The sequence below is a fragment of the Ochotona curzoniae genome, unplaced genomic scaffold, assembly GCF_017591425.1.
Source record: "Ochotona curzoniae isolate NIBS_2020 unplaced genomic scaffold, NIBS_Ocur_1.0 scaffold_2683, whole genome shotgun sequence".
NCBI classification, from domain to species: Eukaryota; Metazoa; Chordata; class Mammalia; order Lagomorpha; family Ochotonidae; genus Ochotona; species Ochotona curzoniae.
In genome coordinates, this window is record NW_024467100.1 from 220,707 (window position 1) to 248,248 (window position 27,542).

The 27,542-nt window shown below is 41.3% G+C and overlaps 1 protein-coding gene across 4 annotated transcripts in view; it reads right to left on the reverse strand.

Annotated features, from left to right (window-relative positions):
• Positions 1-27,542, reverse strand: part of POU2F1 (POU class 2 homeobox 1) — a 142,514-nt gene that overhangs the window by 25,652 nt on the left and 89,320 nt on the right. For 3 of the 4 annotated variants that reach the window (XM_041003406.1, XM_041003404.1, XM_041003408.1), the window contains exons 3-7: positions 13,659-13,759; positions 8,854-8,907; positions 6,394-6,513; positions 4,105-4,293; positions 2,334-2,460 (exon numbers count right to left, since the gene is read on the reverse strand). In XM_041003406.1, coding sequence (XP_040859340.1) covers positions 2,334-2,460; positions 4,105-4,293; positions 6,394-6,513; positions 8,854-8,907; positions 13,659-13,759 — 591 coding nt within the window. The remainder of the gene's footprint in view (positions 1-2,333; positions 2,461-4,104; positions 4,294-6,393; positions 6,514-8,853; positions 8,908-13,658; positions 13,760-27,542) is intronic. The other variant, XM_041003407.1, reaches the window with a different exon arrangement.

Below are 27,542 nucleotides of genomic sequence, written 5' to 3' on the forward strand. Positions count from 1 at the left end.
GGACTACCATTTTCCATCAGTTTATGATCTCTGAAATCACAATATCTTCCTCTGACTCTATATTGAAAGGGTTCATTAAACCAACACTCTTCCATTAGTCCACATACATTTTCCACAAGGCTCAACAACTCTCATACTTTCCCAAAACCCCAGGAATTACCTGGACGCCTCTTCCTCATCATGAATCGACCATCAGCCACCTAGGCATTTGCCAAGTTGCCTTCTGTTTTCTATGCCCATGATAGCTCAGCTCTTATCAAACCTCAACAGGACTACTGCAATAGTCTCCTAGCCAGTATTATACTCTCCATTGTTAGCCATCCACTTTCCCTTCCTCTGATTCAGCGTTAATTTTCTAAATACAGATTGGGAAACATCACTTTTTCACTGAGATCTATGATTTCATCTACCCTGCAGACTTCCTGAACAGAAGCATCAGCCCATTAACATCAGAATCCCAAAAGTGACGGTTAAACTTCTGAGGGATGGGTTTAGGAACCTATTTTTCTAAGTTGTAGATCTAAGGTCAAACTCACAGAAATTTCAGGTAAGGTTTTTTTTTTTTTAATGATCTGATTTCTGCCAAGTCTTTTGCACCTCATCAGAGTGTAGCTTACTGATTCTCCTTCCATGTCTCTGAGCTTCATGGGTATTGTTCATTTTCTAAGACTGACAGTCTCCGTTTTGTAAGTGTGTAGATGCATCCTCCCAAATGTGCCTAGGAGGCATCTCTGATCACAAAGGTCTTGGCTACCACAGAATTCTATGTCTGTCAACCAACACTGATGGCAGGTCTTTCTCTGCTTCTAAACTGAACTCAGAGGGAAACCTGACTTGTTTATCTTTTACTCTTTTTTAACTTTTTCCATTTCTTTATTATATTTTTGGCAATCTTTACATAGTTAATTAGGGTAAAAAGGTTCAAGGGCTACAGGAAAGTGGGTAAGACTATTATTTCCACATTGTTTCCTTCATGTATCGAGGTAAAGGGGGATATTAAGGGAGAAGCCCCACCCAGTCTCCCACCCACCCCAGGTCCCTGACGTGGGGCATGCTCCGAGGGTCCTGCTCAAGTGGTTTTGATAACAGTTATGAACCACTGTCATTCTCGCCACTGCAAGCACAATGAGGTTGTTGAAGAATCCACTGATTGACACAGTTCATCTTAGAGTCTCCGTCTGCCCAGTTTTTCACTGCCAACACATGGCTGAGGTGGTTGGTTGACTTGTTCTGTCCTCTGTATTTTCATGGTTAGGGTTCTGAGTCTGGCAGTTCGAGTGGGGAAATTCCAAAAGAAACTTTGTCTGAGGTGTTCCCAGACCAGATTCTTTTATCTTTTAGTTTTGAACATATGTGCCATACAGTATGCATTTAGACAACAGAAGATTTTGGAATGAATGATCTTGGGAGAAAAGGCAAAAATAAAAACAAACCCCTCCAAATTATTTAGAACTGATAGACATAGGGCCCAGTGTGATATCCTAGTGACTAAAATCCACATCCCGCAACCGCTTGTATCCCATATGGGCGCCAGTTAATATCCTGGCTGCTCCATTTCCCATCCAGCTCCCTGCTTTTGGCATGGGAAAGCAGCAGAGGATGACGCAAAGCCTTGGAATCCTGCACCTGTGTGGGAGACTCATAGGAGGCTCCTGGCTCCTGGCTCCTGGTGTCAGACAGGCTCAGCTCTGGCTGTTGTGGCTACTTGGGGAGGGAGCCAGTGGACAAAAGATTTCTGTATCTCCATCTATAAATCTGCCTTTACAAAATAAATAATTTAAAAAAAAATTGGTAGGTGTAAACCAATGCATAATTCAGACACTTGCTGAAATGATTTAATTAATCAATCTTATAAATATGATCAAACCTTATTGAGACAGAAATTAATTTATGGCAACGATTTTTATAATCCACTAATCCACAAAGTTTCTAATACACTAACACCCTCTCTTCTCAAACTTTTTTTTTAAAGGGAGTCTCAGAATTATACCCTTTCAGTGCTCAGTTAATACTCTTTGAATATATTCCCATGACAAACTGTCAAAGCACTAAAAGCCACTTAGCCATTTTATGTTTAGCATTTTGAATGACTTAGACTTTTAGGCAAACTCTTGGTTCTACTATAGCCATTAAATGTGAAGTGCAACCTCAATAATGTAGTATATACAGGAAAAATATTTTTCTTGCTATAAACAGTTTAATTTCAATGAAATAGGCTTGAATTAGAACATTATTCTAAGGGGTGGTTGTAGGGCTTAAATGATACCAGTTGCTCTGTGAGTTCCCTCAAGGGGACAGTGTGTACACCACTAGTCAATTGCCGAGAACCTCACCCTGCTGGCCCTGGGGCGTCTGTGAGATGATGAACTGTGCTGGTTGCAAGTTGGTTGTCGGATGTACCAACACAAACTGCTGCAGGTTGAGATTCTGCTGCTGTAGTTGTTGTAGTTGTTGAAGATCCTGAAAAACCAGAATTAAAACAGAGATTGGAGTTTCTGAAGTATAAACTTGTTTGGTTGTAGCTGATGACTTCTGTCAGATCTACATGAAGAAGAGTCAGTTACCTAGCATCGCTCATATCTCCACAGAGGTTGAGTGCTCTGGGTGTGCTGATAAAGCCAGCAAAGAAATAAGGAACCTGTGCAAGGACCCACCACTAGTATAGGCACGAATTAATGTTAGGCCTAATTGTCAAAAATCGTTTAAAATTTCCTCTGAACAAATGGCTAGTGTTCTGTTTTTAAACATACACTGTGGGCTTTAAAAATCATGCAAGGAAAGTTTTAAAGTATTTGGTTGAGTTTTCTCTTGTTAGGTAAAACTTCAGAGAGCCATATCTGAATTTCCATATAAATTTCATATATAAATTATAAATTTCATGTCTAAATTATAAGAATGTCAATGATTCATGAAATTTGACACTATCTTACCCAAATCAACTGAGAAATCACTTAAATTATTTAAAAAGAATAGCTGGGCCAGCGTTACATCTCAGAATGTTCAGCCCCTGTTTGTAATGGTGGCGTCCTGTATCAGAGTACCAGTTGGAGTCTCTGTTCCTTTGCTTTGGATCCAGCCTGAGAAAGCAGTGAATGGCCCTAGTGCTGGGGCTGCTGGATTTGGTCTGGCCTGACCAACAATGGTGGCTATTTGGGGAGTGAACTGTGGATGCAAGATCTCTCTGTCTGTTTCTCCTATCCTTGCCTTCCAATCAGATAAATCTTAAAAAAGTTAACCATATATAAGTCTGATTTATAACACACCAATAGCACTTTATTTGCATTGGATTAGTGTTTTATAACTTAAGTGTTTTTATGTCCATTGTCTTATTTTGACAATGTTAATATATACAGGCCTCACCACTCAGGTATTAAAGACATTTATTTGGCAATAAAGTGAGTGACCAAATGAAAACATGATCTTGATAAAGACTGTATTCTTTATACTTTTCTCTTGAAATGTCTAGTTATAATTTAAGTCCATTTCTGCCTTTGTAAGGGAGAAACAATTGTTTACCAATAGACACACAATCTCTCTTCATATATTTTACTGACATAACGATACTTTTTTTGACTTAAGAGACTTTTCTCACGAGCATTTTCTTCTGTGGTGTTATTGTCTATGCCTCTTAAACACATTTTTGTTATCTCTAGAAATTCTGACCTAAAAAGTGGAAGTCAAAACCAGCAGCATTCTAGCGCACTTCCGGGCAATGCGAATCCCGCTGAGGCAGAGCTGGCTTGCAGTGTGTCTCCCGCCCGGTGGCAATACTCACTGCCGAGTACATCAAGATGTACATGCCTGCTGCAATTAGCTAATTAAGATAAATACAGTAATCCCCTGCTTCAGAAATATGCCAACTAATTACTCAAGAACTGTCACTTAATATAAACAGTATTCAAGTAATCAAATCAGCTATGTGTTTCTAATGTCAACTTGAACAAGCAAGCAAATGTGTTCTTTCCAATTCAATGGTAAAGGAGGATACCATTTACCTCGTGATCTAGAGCACCTCTGCTTTCAATGGCTTACAGGAACAATCAGAAAGTTAGCATGATATGAAATAAAACCTGCCCTCCCGTTCCTGCAGGGTGCCTCACTCACCTGGGCGATCTGGATGGGCTGCGAGAGGGGGATCTGCGTCATGGGCGTGGCGGCGGAGGCGGAGATGGTGGCCCCAGCAGCACTGTGCTGTTGGCTGGCAGAATGCTGCTGCACTGCAGCAGCCAGCAGCTGAGCCTGGGCCTGGGCCTGCTGCAGCAGTAGCTGTTGCTGGGCTGGCGTCAAAGTGAGCTAAACAAAATCAGAATAATAGGAAAGGGTTGAAGGAGAAGGGCCTAGGGCAAGCCAACTGCTTTGAAATAGGTAGTCCAAGTGGTACTAGACACCAACTAGCCAATAGAGCATTAAAATTAAAATGTTGCTCCTAACTCTGGCCTTAAACAATCATTCATGCTTGACCAAGGCCCTATGTTTCAGGCAAAAAAAAAAAAAAAAAGTAATTAACTAGTGAGCAAAGGGCGGGGGTGGGGAAGGAATCAATGCTGACAGGATATGAAAAGAAACTTACACTCAACAGGAAAGCAAGTGATTAGGCAGATGAATGAGAAGCAAGGATGCTGGATATGACCATGGAAAGAACTGATAAGGCCCAGCTACTTCCCACTAGTGGGCATCACTGTCATATTCTATTATTTCCATATATCCTAAGCCATGTCTAAGGAAAACTGAAGTCCATTTGTTTGTTTTCCAAGTCTCCCTGCAGGCCCTTCCTTAACGCAGTCATTTTTGATATTGAAAGAACTGAGACTGCAACTTTACATCCCCTTTGCCAACATTATCTCCACTGAACAGGTGGTGACAGCCACTCTCTTCACATGCAAATGAATCCTAATGCCCAGGTTTAATACAAGCCCCAGAATCTACCAGCTCAAGTGCCTCTAACTACTGTACACTACTTATCATAACAGGAAAAAAAATTCCCTAAAGATTCAACAGGAGAGGCATTCACAATAGACTTGAACTTGCTTTCATAATACAACCTATTTCAAATAAAATTCTATCAAGGTAACAAGTGTATCCTATCATTCTTTTGGTGATACATTTTGACCAAACAAGAGGTATCATATAATACTCGGAGGCAGAAACTTGATGGCACAACCCTCCAACGTAAAAGGATCCACCACAGTTTGCATGAGAAATACAGGAATCAAAATGAAACCATTTAATACCCTTCAAGACATATGTACACATTATTTTTATATAGTATATACAGACATATACTAATCGCTGTGGATGGCATTTTATAAACTATTTTGAAACGGCTTTCCATGGTCAAAATTTATTTAACCACAATGAAGAAAACAGAATAGAGATGTGAACTGAGTAACTCTTTCCTTAGCATGTCCCAAAGCCCCACTAAAAGGATGATTTAAGAAATCAGTCTTTAACAGTGGAAAAATCTTTTGAACGATGTCTTACAGCAAAAATAGCTGAAAAGTCAAAAACTAAACATGGTTATCAATGTGAATGATTACCAATTAAAACACACGGAAGTATCGAATGCTGAATGCTAAGCATTTTCTTATAAGCTTTAATACATCTGTAAACTTCACAACAGCACTGTGAAATGGCCACAGTAACAGCTGCAGTTTAAAGAAGGGAAACTGAGACACAGGGTAATCCAGAAGGGAAATCCATATGTACTTCTATATTAAATTCCAGAGCCAGGATGTGAGACCACGCTTTATTTCCGAGCATTACATAGTGACATAGAGAGAATGCTCCTCTTTTGTAGTACTAAATTTATTCTGTAACTTCTATCTTGCAACAGTGTCATAACGTCACATCAACAATCATTTCATCAGTTTAACTGTCTCAATCACGATAATGACTCCTCCGCATGATGAAGTACTAACTCAAATGTGGATTCTGAAGAGTCCTTAGTTTATATTAATAAGCTTATGATGGATAAATTGGAAAAATGTTTTTTTCCCACATCAATAAAGTAAAAATCACCAGGGCAGACGCAGGCTGCTGTGCCCTCCTCACTCACTGCTCTTTCCACAAGAGTAACTACTGTCTCCAATTGGACATTTATCATTTCCATCAACTTGCTTCCTGTCTGTTACAGATGAATCTTGAAAACAAAATTTTCTCCCAAAAATTTTTTAAAAAATTAAATATTAAAAAGAAAAAAGAAAAATTTAAGAAAAGTCCTTAGTTTATCCAGAACATATGAAACCATATAAAAGATGTCCTGAAAACTCAAAACTAAGACAATTTGTTTTCCATGTTTGTAGAATGCAGAAAGTTCCTTGAGGGCACTGCCAACTATGGTGAGCTGTTCTGACACACAGATAGTTGATCACAACCCTCTTGGCAAAAACTTACCCCGGTTATCTGTCCTCCAGCCAGCATAAGCTGGGTCTGGGGAATGGTTGTCTGCACTGAAGGCTGCTGGGAAGGCTGGCTTGGCTGCTGGGAATCCCCCGATTCTTCATTAGATTTGGACTTGGGTGGGGTGGGAGAGGAAACAAAATATTTCAATAGCTGATTACAAGAAATTCTCTTGTCATTTTATATTTTAAGAATGATTTGAAATGGAGGGGTGGGCTTCTGACTAACAGAATGCTGGTCAGGACGCCCAGGGCCCACACTGGGTTGCCTGTGTTTGAGACGCAGCTCTGGCTCCTGGGCACAGCGTCTACTAATGTTGACTGTGGTAACCAGTGGTGACAACTCAAGTAGCTGGGTCCTACCACCCACATGCGAAATTTGGCTTGAGCTTTGTCTACCAGCCTCAGCCCTCTGGTATTTTAACAAGCATTTGGAGAACAACCCATAGAGGGAAGCTCTGTGTTTTCAAATAAATAAACAGAAATTCAACACAAACAGCTCATTTGATTATGAGTTTTCTGGTTTCTCTCCTTTCTTCTAAGTCCTTGTATTTTCCTCAGAACTTGCGTGTTAGGCTTTTAGACTTTTGATTTCAGTACTATCAAAGTTGAAGCAAAGTTGACAAGAAAAAAAATGAGTTGTTCCTCTATAAATGAACAGAATTTTTTTCACAACCCCAAATCCTTACCTTTGGAAATAAGAAACAAGAAAGAGTGGAGAAAAGAATACATTTGACTCTAACTCTGTACCTGACTATCCATACCAACATGTTGGCACGGCCTGGTTGTCAGTCTGAAATTTCTTTATGTGTCGTCTCAGAGACCAATTACTAAACCCACAGAATCCTTCATCTAATATTTTAAAGAACTGTGAACCTAACAAATCTACCATGAAGTAACATATTAAGCTTGAAGGAAAACACTGCAGTTAAGAGAGAAAGAGAAAATATTCCTAAAAGAGGCACAGAGAGAAAATTTAATGGTAATTAAAACTGGTTATGCAGAGTATTAAAATTCTGCATAGATTTGCATATTTCCCTCCACCTGTTTTGGGGACTGCAGCAAGGCTAATTAACATAAAAGCTCTGATTAATTCTGCCAGTCATTGAAAGATAATTACAGTGCAGGACTGTAAACATTTTGCACTGGAGATACAGCCTGTTTGCCAACATCTCTCTAAGGGATGAAAGTTTACCATGGCAACCAAGGCAATTTTCTGCCTTTTCTACCTCAGAAAGGAAGGTCACATTATCTCCTTTCTTTTTTCTCCTTGTTTCCATGTGTTACCAGTTCCATACTCCACCGGGTTTCAGGGAATACTCCACCCAGACTAGCAACACTGAAATCAATCTTCCAGAACACTGCTTTCCCTCTGTATGTTAGGTACCTATGTGCTATAATGAAAATAGCAGGTTGAAGGAGATGTTATGGACTAAAGTGCAACGTCTGAATTTTGTATACTGCATCATATAGCTCACACAAGCAAACCAGTAGCCTCACCTAATTTTCATTTTAATTTTGACTATATCCAACAATGTTTACAAAAAGGTTTAATTGCAATTTTTAGAAGTATAACATAATACAGCAGAAAAGAACCCTGAAAATCTTTGCTATGCCTCTACTTAAATACAGAATGGAAAACACAGAGCCCTAGGAAGTTTACTGATTTGCCAAAGGTCACACAACTAATACTGAAAAATCTAACCTGGGGCTGATACAGTGGCATAGCACTCTAATCCTCCACATGTGATCCGGCATCCCATATGACTGCTGGTTCTAGTCCCAGCTGCTCCACTTCTGATTCAGCTCTCTGCTTATGGCCTCAGAAAGCAGTGGAAGATGGCCCAAGTACTTGGGTCCTTGTACCCTGGTGGAGACCTGGAAGGCGCTCCTGGCTCCCAGCTTTGAACCAGCCCAGCTCTGACCTTTGTGGCTCTTTGGGGAATGAAACAACAGATGGAAGATCTCTCTCCCTCCTGCTGTCTCTGCCTCTTTGTAACATTAAGTTTCAAGTAAAATATCTTAAAAAAAAAAAAAACCCAGAAAATTCTAACCTAAGAGCCATTTTTCTGCTAATCCAGTGTCTTTCTTCTGTACTATGTTTCCCTAAGACATGAAAAATGATAAAAGATCCTTGGAAAACTAGCAGGCATTTACGAGATTTGACTTTGTGTTTAGGTATGTGTTAGAGCTGTTACAGACCTCAGAATCATTTGTACTGAACGCCAGACATAAAACTTTGAAAACAAAGTTGGTTCATACACAGTATCAGAACATAAAATTCATTTCTATTAATAAAAATAATTATCATTATTCAGATATTTATGGGATTCAGTTTACTGACAAGAATCACACTCCTAAGGATTTCTTGTTATAAAATTTTGATTATATAAAATTAGAAAAACACGAAGGTTGTAAATTAAAACCTGACCTATAATCCCACATCCCAGCTTACCTGTACATTTAAAGACTGAGCAGCGGCCTGTAAACTCGTTCCAGCAAGCTGGACCTACAAGTAAAGTAATCAGGGTAAGTTCTAGTCTAGTACTGTTCATGTTCAGAGTTGCCATTTACAAATATTTTAAGTCTCTAGTAAATGTATGTCACTGATCTAGAAATGAGAATACAAAGAGTTTTATCTAATGAGGTTAAAACTTTATGAACAAAGGCCTGGCCTGGTAGCCTAGTGGCTAAATCCTCGCCTTGCAAGAGCTGGGATCCCACGTGGACACTGGCTTATGTCCTGGCTGCTCCACTTCCCATTTGGTTCTCTACTTGTGGCCTGGGAAAGCAGAAGGGGATGGCTGAAAACCTTGGGACCCACACCCATGTGGGAGACCCAGAGCAGGCTCCTGGCTCCTGATCAGCTCAACTCTGGCCATTGCGGCTACTTAGGGAGTGAATTGGCGAACAGAAGATCTTTCCCCCCCTCTCTCTGTAAATCTGCCTTTCAATTAAAAACTAAGTAAATTAAAAACAAAAACAAACAAACAAAAAAACCTTTACAGACAAGCTCTCAGTTTGTTCCTCTACTCACACTCAAAAAGCTATTATTTTTTCCTGAAGATGTTTTCCCACACTGAAGGAGCACACTGCATTGTGTGGGATGGTCTTATGGCACATTCTGTTTGCATTCAGATTGTTTAAACTCCAAAATCTTCATTCACCTTCTACACTGTTAAAGAACACATACAAAGAAACTATCCACATACACTACTTTCATCACTACAAGCAATGAAGAACTATTTATTTTTATTTCAAAATCTCCATTTATGCACTAGAGTAGAAGCTTTACGGATATATACACACACCTAGCATTCAAAGTCTTCAAAACACTTACCATCACAGCTTTAAATTTCTGGCTGAAAAATCTGGTACATAAAGCACACATGAAAGTGTGTCATGATATTTAACACTCACCTTTCAAAAGTTCAGACAGCTCAAATTATGGTTATGTTAAAATAAGGACACACTTGAAACAACAAAAACATCACTGGCAACTCGGATAACTCACAAGAGGCATCTGTGGATAACAACACCCAACTCTGTCTCCACAGGTAATTATTAATTACAGGGGTGAAACAGAAATTTTACCAAGGGGGGCCTGGCAGACAAGTGCTACTTGACCAAAAGTGTAGAAATAATTTTGATGAAACATAAAACAAACTCAAATTGAGGAACAATATAAATTACTGGTTCGTATCTTCAAAACTATCAATATAGTCCCAAGAAAAAAGAAAGACTGAGAAGGAAGAATGATGGTGAACTTAAATTACTATGGTGGAAAAAGTGGGAAGAAACAGTGGAAAACATGAAAGGCATTATAATATGCTACCTAAGGATACTGGCAACTGATCATATTCAGATGAAGAAGCCCAGATCATTCCAGGTTCCTATCTAGGAAACTGCAAAAAGGCAACATCATTACTAGGAGTTAATAAACTCCATTCTGTATATATCATAAATCATCAACATTTCACCCAACTTCAATATAAGAGTTGGCATGGAGTTCTTTAGTTGCTCGGTCAGCTGTTAACAGTGAAATTATGTTAGGTACCTGTATGCTATAATGAAAATAGCAGGTGGAAAGAACATTATGGAATAATGCTCAACACCTGGACTTTATATATTTGGTCATAGGTTTCACAGAAGCAAAGTGGCTTCACTTAAATTTCACTTTAATTCTGACTGTGAACCCAATTCACAGGACTGGGCATTGTGCTGTGAAAGAATGAACGCATAGCACAGTGTCAGCTCAAGTTCCAGCTTCTCCGCTTCCAAACCAGCTTCCAGCTATTGTGCCTGGGAAGGGAAGTTTATGACAGTCATGGTGCTCAAAGCCCTGTCACCTGTGTGGGTGACCGAGCTGCAGTTCTGGCCTTCAGCTTCAATTAGTTCCAGGGGTTGTGCCCATTTGGGGAGTAAGCCAGAGGATGGACGTTCTGTCTCTTTCCCCTTCCCACAATATTCTGGCTCTCTGCCTATAATAAATCTTTTAAAAAACATTTTAGTAAGTAAATGGTCAAAATGTCTAACTCATTTAAAATGATATGAAAAAATAGGAGTTTATATGTGTGTCAATGTCTGTGAGCACATGTGCACATGAACATACACACAAAGCAAAGATGGCACTTGGCAACAATTTTTTAATCCAGGGAAAGACTTTTTAGACAGACCCACTGTTCAGCAGATTTGGAAGCTCTGAAAATGAAAAGTTAAAAACAAAAATCAGAGCATCCTTGTACCACTCTGTTTTGCTTTATCCAACCTTAAGATAGCTCAGAAAACACCCACAGTAGGAAGTGTTGGTTTTACAGACTGAACTAATCATTTCTTCTTCAGTATCCCCACGCCATTTTGCCATTCACCCACCTCTTGTTTATCCAACAAACAATCACTGAAAGCCTTTTGTATTTTGAGCTCATTGGCAAATATTGGGGATATAGGTAAACAAAACAAAAACAAAATGTTCCCATCTTTGTGAAACTTATTAAGCAGCAACAAATCTAAAACTATTTTATGTATGTACACATAAAAATTTATCTTTATGTTGAAGCAAAGTTCAGTGGCTATTAAGGCAGCTGTTACTGAGGCATCGAATCAATCATAATTTTTGAGGGGTTTGTGTGTTGAAGCAGCTTTCCAACCGCAGTCCTTGGCTTTGGGTGCTATTGCAATGCTGGTCATCAGGGATCTAGGGGCTGTGAACTGGCACAGGAAGAGTTTAGAATCTGGACACAGAAGTTCAAGGATTCTTTTAATGCAGTTGGGCCACCACAGACTTCAGCCAAAGATGCTACTGTGTGTTGTGTGACTATGTGCCATTCCTCTTAGGTAACCAGAAAACCACTTGGAGGAAAGAAGTTTTTGGAAGTAAAAAGTTTTTAGAAGAAAATCAACATGAGAATATATATGTTTTTCTCAAATACATTTCTAAATTCACTTCAGATACAAGTCCATCTGGATATTTTATTTTAAAAAGTTACATGTAAAAGCTTCTCCATCTCAGTTATAGCCCTCCACTCCTTAGCATGTTCCAAGACTCTCAGTGGATAGATGAAATCATGGACAATAATGAGTTCAGTATATACCATGTATTTTGCCACTCAAATATAACCTATGTTAGTTTATAAATTAGGAACATTAAGTGATTAAAACAATAATAAAACAGAACTTAATATAATAAAAGTTACTTAAGGTTTATGAATTATTAATTTCTAGAACTTTCAATTTAATATTTTTGGCCTAGGTTGAACACACCTAACTATAATCATGGAAAGCAAAACCATAAATGAAAAAAAGATTGTATTACAATGTAGACAAAGTCATGTTTCTGAGCAAAAATCTATCACCAGGCCTCACTTATACGGCAAGTGCTGCCTATGTGGTACCCCTTTGAACTAACTCATGGACAAGTAAGTGTGCTTTTCAAGATTTACATATTCAATTTTTTGTTTTTTAAAGATTTATTTTCATTTATTGGAAAGTCAGATACACAGAGAGGAGGAGAGACAGAGAGGAAGATCTTCCGTCCAATGATTCACTCCCCTAGTGACTGCTACGGTCGGTACTGATCTGATCTGAAGCCAGGAGCCAGGAACTTCTTCTGGGTCTCCCACACAGGTGCAGGGTCCCAAGGTTTTGGGCCGTCCTCGACTGCTTTCCCAGGCCACAAGCAGGGAGCTGGAAGGGAAGTGTAGCTGCCAGGATTAGAACCGGTGCCCACATGGGATCCCGGCACGTTCAAGGCAAGGACTTTAGCCGTTAGGCCATACTGCTGGGCCCTACATGTTGAATTTTATAATTTTTTTTAAAGGTCTTCAAAAATAAAAAGCTATATTTATTTTTGTTAAAGAAGGATACACACAGAGAAAGATCTTCTGTCCACTGGCTTACCCTGCAAGTGGCTGTAACTGCTACAGCTGAGATTATCTGAAGCCAGGAGCCCGCAGCTTCTGCTGGGTCTCCCATGTGAGTGCAGGTGACCAAGGCTTTGAGCCACCTTCTGATGCTTTCCCCAGGCCACAAGCAGAGAGCTGGACGGGAAGTGGAGCATCTGGAACATGAACTGGTATCCATATAGGATACTGGTTTGTGCAAGGCAAGGATTTAGCCACTGAGCTATTGTGCTGGGCCCAGGAGCTTCTTTTATAGTTTAGGCAGTTGCAGACATATTTGACGGAAAGACTAAAGTTTTATGACATATTCACTTATAGTAACTTGAATCCACAGCCTCACTTAAGAGTCAGGAAGAAAATCATACGGCTTAAGGGTGAAAAAGTTGAGGTAGATCTGTTTGAATCCCATACTGGAGCTTGACATTCAGGCAACAAACTCTTAGTCGCTGCCCAAATCGAAAGTCTCAAACTGTTCTGAAGGAAGGTTATGAGTTTTGAGTTGACAGCCGTCTGCAGCGGGTCATAGGCAATGGTGGCTACATCATTTTAGATGATTGCAGTAATTGACCACCTTCAGTTTGTTGCTCATGTGTATAAAAACAGCAGCGCACAACTATTACACACATTCCATTTAAAAGGAATTCCTTTTTTTTTTTTTCTCTACAGAGTTGTGGGGTCAAGGACTCTTCAGTTAACAAATTATAGGGTGACACACTAACCACCTGAGGATGCAAGCAGTTGTGATGAACACCAGGCTTTAAGGAATTGTAGAAGTCTAGCATGCTGAAATAACTTCCTCAAGCCATAGCATTCAATGCCGCCATCCTTTGGCTCTCGCTTAAGGTTAAGCAGAACATTCTACCTGATGGAGATGTCCAAGGAAAGCCTGGGCCTGCGCTGTTGAGATTGCACTTCCCACAGGCACTGGCTGCTTCTCAAAGTCCAGGCCATTGGTTTGCGTGCCTAAAAAGCAAGCAAAGTAATTGGAACTGTTAAGACAAATCAAAGCAAATAAAATAAAATAATAAACTTTAAATCACCGGGCATTTATTTCAAATCAGCACTTTCCAAGTGCCTTCACAGAAGAGCAGCGATTTAAAAGACAGCGAAAACAGTAAACGGCTGTTCTAAGGGCAGGATAGCAGGGTGAGTGCATGAGCATATACAAGGCTAAAGAAATCTGTAAAAGTGTTTGCCACAGCTGAGGTTGGACAAGGCGCAACACTTAAGAAGACTCTGAGGCAGAGATTACTATCACTGTCGTAAAGAAAGTTGGTGACAGAGTTCCAAACAGGTACTAGGGCTCTTGCATTGTCATCTTACAAGGCTTGGGCAAAAGAAATTTCCTGATGACTCTTCAATGAGCAAGGACAACTTATTACTAATTTAACCTCGTTAATAAATGACAACCTCATGTCAAACGCAACTCTTTACACAGTAAGAACAAGGAAAGCAAGACACTTGCACTGATTTCTTTAGTCCCAAAGCAGGGACTGCTGAACAAGCCTACATAATTGCTAATTTTTTGAAATGTCAAAAAAAAAAAAAAAACCACCTTTTTACTGTTATGCTTTTTAACCAATTATGCTGTGATCAGATGTTGAAACAGGCCTATATATATATTTTTTTTTTGAAACAGGCTTAATTTAAGAAGAGATGTGCAATAATTTTCTAATAGATATAATACATTGGTTCCAAATTATCATATTGTTATTTTTTAAAATGCTATACATTATTTTACTGGATAAAATAATAAATAAAAATAAATCACAGAAAGAAACAAGAATTGCCTAGACACACAGACGGATTTCCCAATCCTCACATCTGTGTTTGCACTAGAGCACGCGCACGCACACACACACACACACACACATACACACACACCCCTACCACAGGCCTATCAGGAGAGTACATACCAGGAGCTTAAAGTTAGGGTTCTAAGAGTGGAAACTCTGCCATTACAGATCCCAAGTTTTGGAAAACATGTCATTAATAATTAGGTGTATCACATGACCCAGAAGGGCTATTTCAGGTTTCCTTGAGATAATTATAAAAGTATGTATGTAAATAAAAAGCTACAGACTGCATAAACACCCATGGTTAATGAAATTAAACTATACATGCCCATACCAAGTAATTAGAAAGCAACACGAAAGAACACTAGAAGTAATGAGAGCTGAACAAATCACACAAAGAAGTTTCACTATTTAAGCTTGCACACTTTATCATTAGTTTGCGGTCTCTGTCTTAACGTAGGAAAATTTTATCCCTCTTTGAAGACTGTAAGATTGCATATCATTAGATTAATTGCTAATCATTTCTTAATAAAGCAGGGAGAACATGTGTAACATTACAGAAATATGTTCAAGTTATATTAAAAAATCAACAAGGCCAAAAGATGAGGCTTTGAAAATCAGACAAGCAGTTGGCTGCTAACACAGCACCAAAACAAAGTCTTTCAGAACAAAACAGTTTATTCTCCTGAAATTCATGAAAATTCTTTACAACAGTTCCACTTTCAAGTTCCCATAAGTGATAACAAGCTCCATGCAAGTCACAAAGCATTAAATCATACTAAATGGACTGATTTCTGCTTTGCCTGGCACAGTAGTCTACTAGCAATATTGTTTAAATGGCCCCTGCAATGTGCCCCAGTCAGCTCTGGCGTAAGCCATGGGAGGTAGTGCGGGGGATGGGGGAGCTCCATGATGCCTGGGGAAGGGGATCTGTGGGGCAAATCAGAACAGGGGCCACTGAGGGCTAGTTCGATATGTACGGAATAACTTCTAGGTGTTTCCACGTTCCAGGTCATTGTAACTGCAGGTAATCCAAGGAGCTGAGATGGAGGTGAATAAGCAAAGGGAATCTGGAAGGCCTACATGGATCAAATCAAGGCTCTGAGGAATGACAGCTGATACTGGGGGTGGGCAAGCCAGGCTAGCTGTAGCACCCATTGGCACTGAAAACTGTGTTTGGAGTTGAGTCTGGTAGAGGTTCCTTGTGGTTGCCCAAACTAGGCTGGGCTTGGCTGCAGCACCTGTCGGTGCATAGGGTGGGTCCAGTAGGGGATCTTTGAGGATGCCCCTGCTGAACTGTGGCAGCTACCAGTACACTCAACAGATGGTGGGGGCAGGCCAGGCCAGGCAAGTCTACAGTACCCATGGACACAAGCAAGAGCCTGAGTTAGGGTGGACCAGGCAGGGTCACATAATTTGTTGGCACGTGTGAGAACTGGGGTTAGGGCAAGCCTAGGAGGAGCCTGTTAGAATGCATAAGTCAGAGCCAGGCTAGGGGTAGGCATGGTAGAGGTTACTTGGGGCAGCCTGGACAAGACTACAGCAGTTGGAAGCAGGTCAGCCTGGGAAAAACTGCAAACAAAAGTTGGGGCTGGGGGCAGGCCAGGTAGGGGTTCTTCGCCCTCCCACAAGTCCCTGATTAGGCCATAGCACCTGATGGTTTGCATGAGAACTAAAGCTGGGTATGGAACTGACCAGGCAGCTGCACCCACTGGCATATGCATTGGATGGTACAAAAAGGAGACTGAACTTGACACGGACCAACTGGTGCACAGCAAAGCCAGGTCTGAGGGACCTCCCCACTGCCCAAGGTGAGGTTTCTTAGGGGGCTCCCCAATGCACTGATGTGTTTGATCCCTGACCTCAGGAAAAATCAGAGACATGTAGCCTGAACTTGGAGCTACCTCGATTTCTGACTCCCATGTAAGAACAGAGAGCATGCCAAGGTGCACATGAAAGACAAACAGCTAGCTCAGCTAAGTCAACAGAGGACTTTGAGTATCTCATTAGAAGATGGAAAGCAAGACATACAGAACAATACTGCAGGCTAGGCTCTACCACAAGTGCTTAGGTCTGTGGCACACTGTGGTAGACATGATCAGCCAAAGACCTCAGAAGGAAATTCTAACCTCTGGTGCAAAGTCAACAGCTCAGAATAATTAAGAACCACTCAAGTAGTATTATCGGAATACCCTTCCCCACATCAGTATCTCCAAGATGACATCTCTGAGCACTGATGTAATTTGACAACAAGGAGCAGCACACTCCCCAACCCCGCCCAACACAGGAACACAAGAGAAAAAATACTGAAGTGTATGTTTCATTCACCTTCCCCTCATTCTGATCCTCTTCACCTAATTGGAGGCCTACATGGATCCACGATCCCCTCACTCATGTAATCAATATTAAACTAACAAACAAAACATTTGGATGGAGAAAAAAAAAATCTTTTAAAAATGCCCTAGCTATACTTTTTAGAGACATGGGAAGAAGGCAAAGTATTCACATTTTAAATTAAAAAATTCATCTCAAGATGTTTTGACATCTCAAAGAAACTCTTCTGGGTAGAGGAGACACTGCCTCTCCCAGGGGCTGTTGTTTCTTAGCAAAGGCCTCAACCAAAAGCATGTCTGTGACATGAAAAGCAATCCAAAGGCAGGCTTCTTTCATCAAGCTCTTGATTCAACAGTCCTCTGCTTTAACCATCCCAGCCAGAGGCCATCACTCCAGTCAAGAGCACACTGAAGCTATTCTGATCATTGTTTAGCATTGCTTTGCCTTTCTGCAGGAAACCTCAGTAAGGGTGGCAGCCTCAACCTCTCCCTCCCTCCCTACTACCTCCTAACTTCCACACTGCCTTTTCCAGGTGGCCCTGCAAGGCTTGCCAGGCCTCTTGTTTCCGGATCTGTTCCTGAGCCTCCTCTGTCCCCTCACCTGACTGACCATTTCATAAAAGAATATGGATCAGTATCCAGAGGCTGTAGGGTAAAGAGAACACACCAAGACATAATTCAGGAAAAATTAGAACAGAGATTTTATGATGTAAATGCAAGGAAGCTTTCAAAATAAAGTTAATGAGTCCAATAGGAGAAGAGGGTATAAGGAAGCCAACAGTACACAACAGCCATTCTTGGAAAGCAAAAATACTGAAGCTGAGCAGAGTAAAGGAGAGGGAAAACAGAGGCACATATCTCAGCTGGAAGTGGAGATCCTGAGCCGGAATCAAAGTGCCTGGAATAACAGGCGCTGAAATGAAAGTACACTGGGGAGGGTGGCTTAACCAAGAAGACTAACACAGGATAAATAAGTGAGGAATCCTGTAAAACATCTAAGAAACATGATCTAAAAAGACATTCGGAAATGTCCCAGGCCACAGATAAAGATACAATAATTTTGTGAATGAGTAGTACTACTGTTGACTGACTCTCAAAGCTCCAAGACATTGTAAGTGAACTGCTCAAGATGGCACAGCTAGTTCATGAACGAGTTAAGCTGCAGGAACCGGATGCCCTTGATTCTGTGTAATTACTTATGGAAAAGTGATAGTTATACCAGGAAAGCCAAAATGTTGATCAATGAATGACGGGTACAGACAAGCAGGTTAAAGACAAGGTGTCGCCTACATTAGGAGACTTACATAAAGAGCCAGTAAAGCAATAGTTTGAAAACAAAGACTAGTGTTTCAGGAGCCAGGGAAGTGAGCTGGATAGTTTAATTCAGGAAAACCACAGACTAGATGATTGGAACATTGATAAAGAAATCAAATCAAAATCAAGTGCTGTAGTAGTAGCAAGATTATTAATGGAAAAAAAGTAACAGAAACACCAACTCAGTTCTTTTAAAGGAATCATTTAACTTACAAATGTCTGGTAAGAGGAATATGAACAAAACAAAGCAGAAAGCAAACAACTAAAGAACTTAAAGCATAAACTTAATCAGTATATATTTTTAATAAAAATTCTAGGAATAGGAATCTGCTGGATTAAAAAATAAGCATTAAAAAATAAACATCAGAATCTACCTAAAAATTATCTTTATATAACCCAAATTTTAAAAATTCTCAATTTTATGGCAGGACTTAAAACAATGACATAGGGCAGGGTTTGTGTTGTGGTGCAGTTGACATTCAGCTGCTGTACCAATGAAGAGTAAGCTCTAATCCCACTGCCCTGCTTCCCTTGCAGCTGCCTGCTAACACACACAGAAGGAGATGGCCCAAGCACCTGGTGCACTGCCACTCATGTCAGATAACCAGATGGAGCTTTTAGCTCTTGCATCAGCTTGGCCCAGCACTGGCTAGAGGGAGCAACTAGGAAGTGAATCATTGGATGGAAGACATCTCACATTCTGTTTAAGTAGGAAAAGGAGAAATACACAGAAATCCTTCCAGTGAAATAACTGGGGGGGGGGGGGGGGGGGGGGGGAATGAGCAGACTGAGATTCCAAGTCCCAACTGTCCCCTAACACTCTATTATTCACAAACAATAGTAACTAGCATCTCCTGTTGAAGGACCAGCTCTCTTCCCAGCTGCTCTACTTTGGATGTATCTCCCCTGCTGCCCCCGCCACCCCACATGGGTGACCCACATAGATTTGCCAGCTCCTGGCTTCAGCCTGGCCCAGTTCCAGCCAATATGGCCATCTGAGGGGAATACAAACAAACAAACTGGAGTCAGGTCAAGTTTAAAAAGAGACAAAAGATAATGCAGGATCAGAATTTGGGGTCTCTGGTGCCTACCTCAAGTTTGTTAGCTCAGCTGTATTTCCTGTAAACAAAAGCAAAATTCTAGGATCATAGTAAAATTTGTGGCTCATGAGAAACACTGCTAAATTTAGTAAGGCCAATTTTGGCCAGAGACAGAAAATTTCCTAATAGGACACACATCAAAATATTAATATTTTTAAATTTTAAACTGTATTACAATCAGCTGACTGGTAAAAATTTAGTTAGTGAACCATCACACCAGGCCTGGTCTGTCCTTTAGGCCTGGTCCTTTCTTTGCCCAAAGACAGGTACACTTCCAGGCAGAATACAAACAGAAGTCCACCTCTTCTTTTTTATGATTTATTTATTTTTTATTTATTTTATTGTGGATTTTTAAATTATAATTATCATTTTATGATACAGTTCCACAGGCCTTGGGATTTCCCTTATTCCCTTCACAAGATCTCTCCCCTGACACTGAGTTCCCCTTTATTAATACTATAGTTCTTCATACACAGTCACATGTCCACTGTGTGCATGGACAATGGCAGAGAGCTCAGCATCCTATTGTCAAGATATAGTAAACAGCTTCATGGGGAGTCGATCTTTGATCTAGAAGTAGAGATGCATACTACACTGTATCCTCACATCTGGATATGATAGCATCTATCACACAGTTACTATACATCCCCTTAAATGAAAAGCCACAATACAAAATCAACAACAGGAAGAAAAACAGAAATTTACAATGTCATGAAGTTAAATAACATGCTCCTGGATATAATATCTTCCATAACAGTTACTGTACATTCCTTTAAATGAAAAGCCACACATACACAAAAATCAACAAGAAGAAAAGAAATAACGCCATGAAGTTAACTAACATGCTACTAAATGACTAATGTATCACTGAAGAAATGAAAAGGAAAATTAAGAACCTTCTCGAAGAAAATGATGCTTCTGTATGATCTATGAGTAATTGAAGAATTTAATGAGAAAGCGTTTTGAAGAAATGAACGAAATAAAAAAAAAGCTATAGTTTCTGCTGATCTTTGTTGGTGAGATATGTCTTCTGTACACAACAAATAGATGGGTTTATGTTTTAATACCATCTACTACTGTATGATGTTTGGTTGATTAGTTTAAGCCATTTACATTCAGGGTTAATATGAATGGGTGGTAGTTTGGTCTTGTCATTTTAGCAATGGGTTATTCATTGATTTGGTCTTCTGTTGTTTTACTGAGATGTTCTTCACATTTGCCTTTGGTTTTGGTGGGTGTTACTCCTTTTCTCTATAAGAGAACATCTTTAAGGGCAGGTTTGGAAGAGGCCTTTTCTTTTAACATTTCTTTACTGTGGAAGAATTTCATTTTATTTTCAAAGACAAAGAAAAGTTTTGCTGGATACATTATTCTGGGCCGATAATTTTTTGCTTTTCGAATCTAAAATATGTCTCTCCATTCTTTTCTGGCCTGTAGAGTTTCCTGTGAGAGGTCTCCTGTGAATTTAATTGGCATTCCTTTATATGTCAGTTGATTTTTTTTTCACTTGCACACTTAAGGATCTTTTTCTTATGTTCAATTGAAGAGAGTTTGATGATCATGTGCCGTGGTGAAGATCACATCTGATCAACCCTGTTGGGAGTTCTGTGCCCCTCCTGGATGTTGTTTTCCAATTCTTTCTCTAGATTAGGGAAGTTTTCATTTATTAGTTCATTAAATAGATCTTGAAACCCAGCTTCTCTTTCTGCACCTTCTGGGACTCCCATCCATAACTCTTACATTTGGCCTTCTAATTGTGTCTTTCAACACCTGAATATTTTTTTTTAAGCGTGATCCAGTTCTGCTGCCAGCTTTTTCTTTGTTTTCCCCTGGTGACAGGAAATATCTTCCAATTCTGAGATTCTTTCTTTTGTTTCATTCATTCTATTTTGGAGACTCTCTATGTACTTTTAATTTGCTCCACTGCATTCTTCATTTCTGATAGACCAGCTTTCATTTGATTCATTTCCAATGTGACATATTCCTTCGATTCCTTGAACTCCTGCTTTACATGCTTCTTGTTGTTGATAAGAAGCTTTATAACAAGTATTTTGAATTCTGTATCCCCCATTATCTCGATGTCTTTCTCAGTTAACTCTGAGGTTGGCAAAAGCTTTTGCTGCTTTGCAGGGGAGTCTTTAGTAATATTCATTGTGCCTCTGTCTCACTTGCTCTTGGTCATTGTACTTCTGGTTAGCAGAGTCTTCTCCTTGGGGCAGATTTATAAGCTCTGTCACTCACAGGTCTACAGTTCGATTTTACTTATTGCATTTGGTACACGGCTCTTTGCAGTCAACTGTGCCACTCCCTCCAGCAAGTCTCAGGTCTGAGTTTTTCTGTTAGAATTCCACCTTGGTGTCCGTAGCCCCAGCTCCTGGCTCACCACTCTCCTGCTTTCTTAGTTTCTTTAATGTATCACCTATTCCCCAGCTGTATTCAACTGCCTATGTTGTCTTTTAAGTAGGCAACTGTTAACACTGCTGGAAGAAAAGCAGCCAATAGCTAGCAGGTACTCTGAGCCTAGTTAATGCCAAATTAGTGCTAAATATCAGCAGGCCAGCATAGTGGTCCATTTTTTTTTTTTTTAATATGTGGGGAAGGTGAGCAATGCTGGGACAAGACACACTGCCCCATTCAAAGGCACATCACGCACTGCCATGTAGGGAAGGGCTGCAGATTACCCAGGGAAGGGAGTCTGAAGACTTGCTGGAGTGGGGCGGCTAAGAGCACATCTGACAAGGCAGGAGTGACTTCTGGGTGCTTTCATGGTCCAGACCACTGCACTCATGGGTAGGTGAAAAAGCTGAGATGGAATGGTTTAGAGGAAGGAACCAGAGGGCATAGCTTGGTCAGGCCAAGGCACCTGCCAACATGGGAGACGGGGGTTGAGCTAAGTAGCATTGCTTGCTGAACGCTGATGCACACAAAAGCTGGGGTTGGAGGCCATATCTTGCTGGGATAGGCTTCAGTACCCACCTATGAGTGTCAGAGAAGGGAGTAGGCCACCTCAGGCTGGGCCACAGCATCCAGAATGCCAAGAGAACCAGATCTGGGGCAGATTTTGTACGAGACTTGTGGGCTTGTCTCTGTGGGACTGCAGCACCTGCTGGTTTGCGTGAGAGCCGAGGATAGTGACAGGTTGAGCCATGGTGGACCACAGAACTCACCTGAAAGGAACTCACCAACACTTGCAAAAATCAGGGATGGGAGGAGGCTAGGCTTGACCAGGCTGCAGAACCCCCAGCATATGCCAAGGCCAGGACTGAGTGCAGATCATGCCAAAGAGGGCTGTGGCACCTACCAGAATATGTGAGATGTGGACCTGGTAAGGAAACTTTTGAGAACTCCCATACTAGGCCACAATAGTCCCTGGTATTAGCCATAGCCAAAATGTGTGTGGGACAGGCCAGGCTAGACTGATGCACCCGAAAGGTCACATAAAAGCCAGGTCTGGGAGTGGGCCAGTCTGGACTAGGCTGTAGCACCCAACAGCAAGAGCTGGAATGAGTGTGGGGGCCAGTTGGACTACACTGCAGTACCCCCTGGTGAGTCTCAGGAATGGGGGCTGTTCATGTCAGGCTGGGCTATAGCACCTGCCAGCACATATGAGATCCAAGGCTGGGAGTAGACCTAGTAGGGAAACATCGGGAACTTCACTGTTATGCCGCAGCTCCCACTGGTGAGCGCGAACCAGGATGGAGCGCAAGCTGGACTAGGTTGAACCAGGCAGAGCCAAGCTGCAGCACCTGCTGGTGAATGCCAAGACTGGAGGTGAGCCATCTCATACTGGGCCACAGTACCTGCTGGTGTGTGCATGATCCAGGGCTGGGAGTGGGTCTCTTAAGTTCCCCTACCAGGCCCCTGCTTTCACTGGTAAGCATAAGATCTAGGACTGGGGGCAAGTAGGCTGGTCTGACAGGCCTGCAGGACCTGTCAAACAGCAGTGTGGAATGGGGCTAGAGGTGATCCTGGATGGACTAGGTTGCTGCACACACTGGCTCAAGGCAGAGTCACAGCATCTGCCAGCAAGTCCCGGGAGTCATTTCACGTTGGATCACAGTACCCTTTCGCAGGCACAAAATTCATGGTTAGGAGAAGGTCTGGTAGGGGAATTATGGGCACTGTCTTGCTAGGCTGCAGTTATCACTGGTGAGCATGAGAGCCAGGATAAGGGTAGGTAGGCCAGTCAAGGTGGCAGCACTCATTGGCATACATGGGGACTGGCACTGGGGACAGGACAGATGGAACTAAGCTGTAGGACCCATGGCTGTGCATGATAGCCAGATGGGATGCAGGACAGACTGGGCTAGGCCACAGTACATGCTGGCACATGCAAAAACCAGGCTGGAAGCAGGCCTGATGAGGGGTAACTGGGGGTTATACCAACTAGGCTGTGGCACCCACTGGTATGAGCATGCTGGTTGTAGCACCCATTAGTTGCCATGAGATGGGGCTGGGGGCAGAGGTTATTGCGGGCTAAGGAGTTGATCAGCACTCATTAAGCTGAGCAGTAACAGGAAATGGGCTTACGGCTAAAAGCACCTGGTCTAATCGGACTCATTGGCATCCTACTGTTTGGTTAAAGGGCTTGGGGGAAAGAGTATAAAAGGAGTAATAAAGGGAGCCTTCAGGGAGACTTCCACCATCACTATTCTCCTGTCGGTGCTTCATCCCCAGACCCTCTCCGAGTCCATGTTACTGGCTCTGATGGCTGGAGCAAGAGCTGACAAGGCAGCTGTATCCACTGGATATGCATTGGCTGATACAAGTGATAGATCACATCTCTGACTACTTGGAACACATGAGTCAAGTCTGAGATGACCCCAGATGAGGTTTTTGCGAGGCCTGCCGAACTAGAAGGCTGGACTTACACTCCAACTATAGGTAAAGTCACAGTATAACATATACCACATATTCCAATCTTGGAGTACATGTGTTGCAACTGTGCTTCCTCAATTGCTGATGCCTATGCAATGGATAGCATGCCCAGCTGTTCATGGAGGACACGACAATCAGCTCATCTAGGCCAGCAGAGAACATCAAATGGCTCATCAGAGGATGGAAAGCAGAACAGGTTGGACAACTCTCCTGACCATGCTTTGCAGCAAGTATCTGGGATGTACTATGCTGGTCTTCGCCAGCCAGTAGACTTTGGAAAGATTTTTCTTAATACTTGTTCAACGCAGCTGACAACATCTCAGAACTATCAAAACCACTCAAGTAACACCTTCCAAACACCTTTCCCCACATTGGTGTCTGTAAGGTGTCGTCCAATGACTATCCTCTCTCCTCAGGTGCCAACATGGTTTGACACTAAGGAGCAGCCCCCATCCTTTTCTCCTGCAGACACAGGAGAAAAAAGAAAACTGACACAATTGTCCCACTCACCTTCCTCCCTGCATTGACCCTCCCCACCCTAACTGGAGGCCAACATGAGCATGCATCCCTCTCAACTACTTAAACAATATTAAAAAATAAAATGAAAAAAGAATCACCTGTACATGATTACATCAGTTTCCATAGCTGATTAACGTCTACTGAACTGCTAAGTCTGTGTGGATGAAAGATTTCATTAATATAATACACTTTTATTAGCTTAACTATTATAATGAATGACTTAAAACCTAATAGCTACCAAGAGCATCCTTGGCAAATAATGTAGCCAGGAACACCAGGGATGAGTCCTTGTTGTAACAACCAGCTGCATCTCTCTCTGGCCTCCCAGCTGCACAGATAACCTTTCAGTTGTGAGAGCAAATTAAATGGGGCAGCTCTCATCTCTTCAGAACCACCATGAAGCCCCTGGACACTGAAGTACAACTCCTTTCAGATTCCTAGTTGCATTTGGACTCTTTGCTACCAAATCTTTTTATCATGTTTGTCTTGGCACCTTCTTCTATTTCAGGCCACTCTTTCTACCAGTGCTAGAAGCCAAGCACTTCCTTTCCCCTCAGGAACTTCCACTGCAGAACCATCTATTCTTTCCTTCTCACTCCCCTCCAGTGACTGGCTTGTTACAGGGAGACTGTCAGTGTTCCACTCTGAGGGCCATTCTGCCTTCTTTCTGATCTTCTCTGCTGCCTCTTCCTCCTCCTCCTACTCCTGTTTCTCAGTGTTGTCATGATCATAACCACACTACTTGGCTGACACTGAGTAATTCTCCGAGTCATACATCTACTTGCTCTTCATATACATCATGAGAAACACTGGTATTATTTATTTCTATCTTACAACTTAGAAAAATATGTCACAGAAAGAAATAATCTGCCCATAGTTACACAACCAGGAAGCTAAAGAACCAAATTGAGGTGGTTTGGTTTCAAGGTCTGAGTACTTTCATCACTATGTTTTATAAGGTTCCCGGTAACAACTGCTTATCACCATGGGCCACATTATCAGCTGCTTACAGGACACTGAGTGCAAACTCGAGGAACCTGGCTTGCAGTCTATTTACCTATGATGCCTGCAGCTGTTCTTTCTTAAACTACAGAAGTGTTGTCAAACAGATCTGTGATGAAAGATACGCCCTGTGTATGTAATATCCGATACTAACCCGCACAAGCCCACACAATGACTACATTAGAAATGTGGTTAGCACAAGTGAGGAACTGAATTTTAAATGTGAATTAATTTAAGCAGTCATATGCAGCTAGTGGCTATCCTACTGAGTGGGCAGCTTTTCCTCTGCAGCCCTTTTAATGTCACAGAAGACCTCTGTGCCTGGTTCTCTTCTTGGCTTGTTCTAAACTCTTCCTAGCACCATCTCCCACTTGAAGGACTTCCACACCTTTGCAAGCAACCCAGACTGAGGGCAGAATGGCCCTCAGAGTGGAGCACTGGCAGTCTCTGTGTAATGAGACTAAAAGGTACAACAAATATATTTTCAGAACTGAAACATATCACTTCATCTCATCTTCCCCCTTCTTTTGCAGTCCAACTCACAGAACAGAACCATATCTGTTCCAGTTCAAAGATAAATACACTGTTCAACTTTGATTATGCCTTTTCCTTTCTTCCTTTTTTCCTCCCTCTCAATCTCCTCCCCTCACCCCCAATGGCTCATTAAATCTGTTCCCTAGTTTCTACTGCCACTGCTCTAGGCAAGGATGTTATAGAATGGATTTAATTGGAAGAGCAACAGAGTCTAGCTTTTTGCTTCAAGCAACAAGTATAACATAGCTGGAAGATTCTTTTATATAGAGAATTCTTTTATATCTGTTGGGGAAAGAATTATTTAAAAAGTGACATGATATAAAACCAAACTTCTCTCTAATGGAAAAAACGATAGACAATCTCTTACAATCTGGGCCTAAAATAACATTTCAAAAACAGATCCTCTCATTAACGTCTCAATTGCTATTAATAATGAATAAAACTCTGCTTGCAAAACTCTAGATTTGTTTTTGGGTTGTTCATTTAACAAAAGTGTAATCTTCATTCTCACAGGTCTGGTAATTATACTTCTTAACTTCTCCCCCTCCCACACTTCAAACTTAAAATTCCCTATTACTTAATATAGAGAGCCAGTTTCTACAACCAAAGCACTGTGCCTCTGTTGGGATGAATCAGGACTGGGAATGACGATCACTTGTCAGGACAGGTGAAAGAAATCTGCTCTTTGAATACATGCAGCAAGGCTTTCACTTTTGTCCAGTATTTAATTTTTTACAATTTTCCACTATTTAATTTTTTTTAATTTAAATAAAAATTAAATAAAATTTTAAAAATTTACTAGCAAAGCTTATAAGGTCATACTACCTTACTTATTGTCATTTGTAATAAAGTTGATGAGATTTATTTTAGGGGGAAATGCTGTGGTAGGCAGAATAAGGTCCCTCAAAAGAATCTAAATCTTAATGCCTGGAAGCTCTGAGTATGCAGCCTTACGTGGCAAAAAGGATTTTTCAAATCTAATGGAGGGTCCCAAGAGTTCTTATAAGGTAAAGGAGCGAGTCAGGTGAAGGCAAGAAGATGTAATAACATGAGCTGTGGGTGGGGGTGAAAGCAAGGCGGGGGACAGGAGAAATGGGCACAGGAGGAGAGAGGGTGCAGAAGATAAAAGGTGAAGGGAGACAAGATACTACACATCTGGCTTCGAGGATGCAGAAAGCAAAATGCAAGCCAAAGCATGCAGGCATGTCTAGATGATGGAAAAATGAAAGAAATGCACACTTCATGAAGAGTCTCCAGAGGGACATAGACC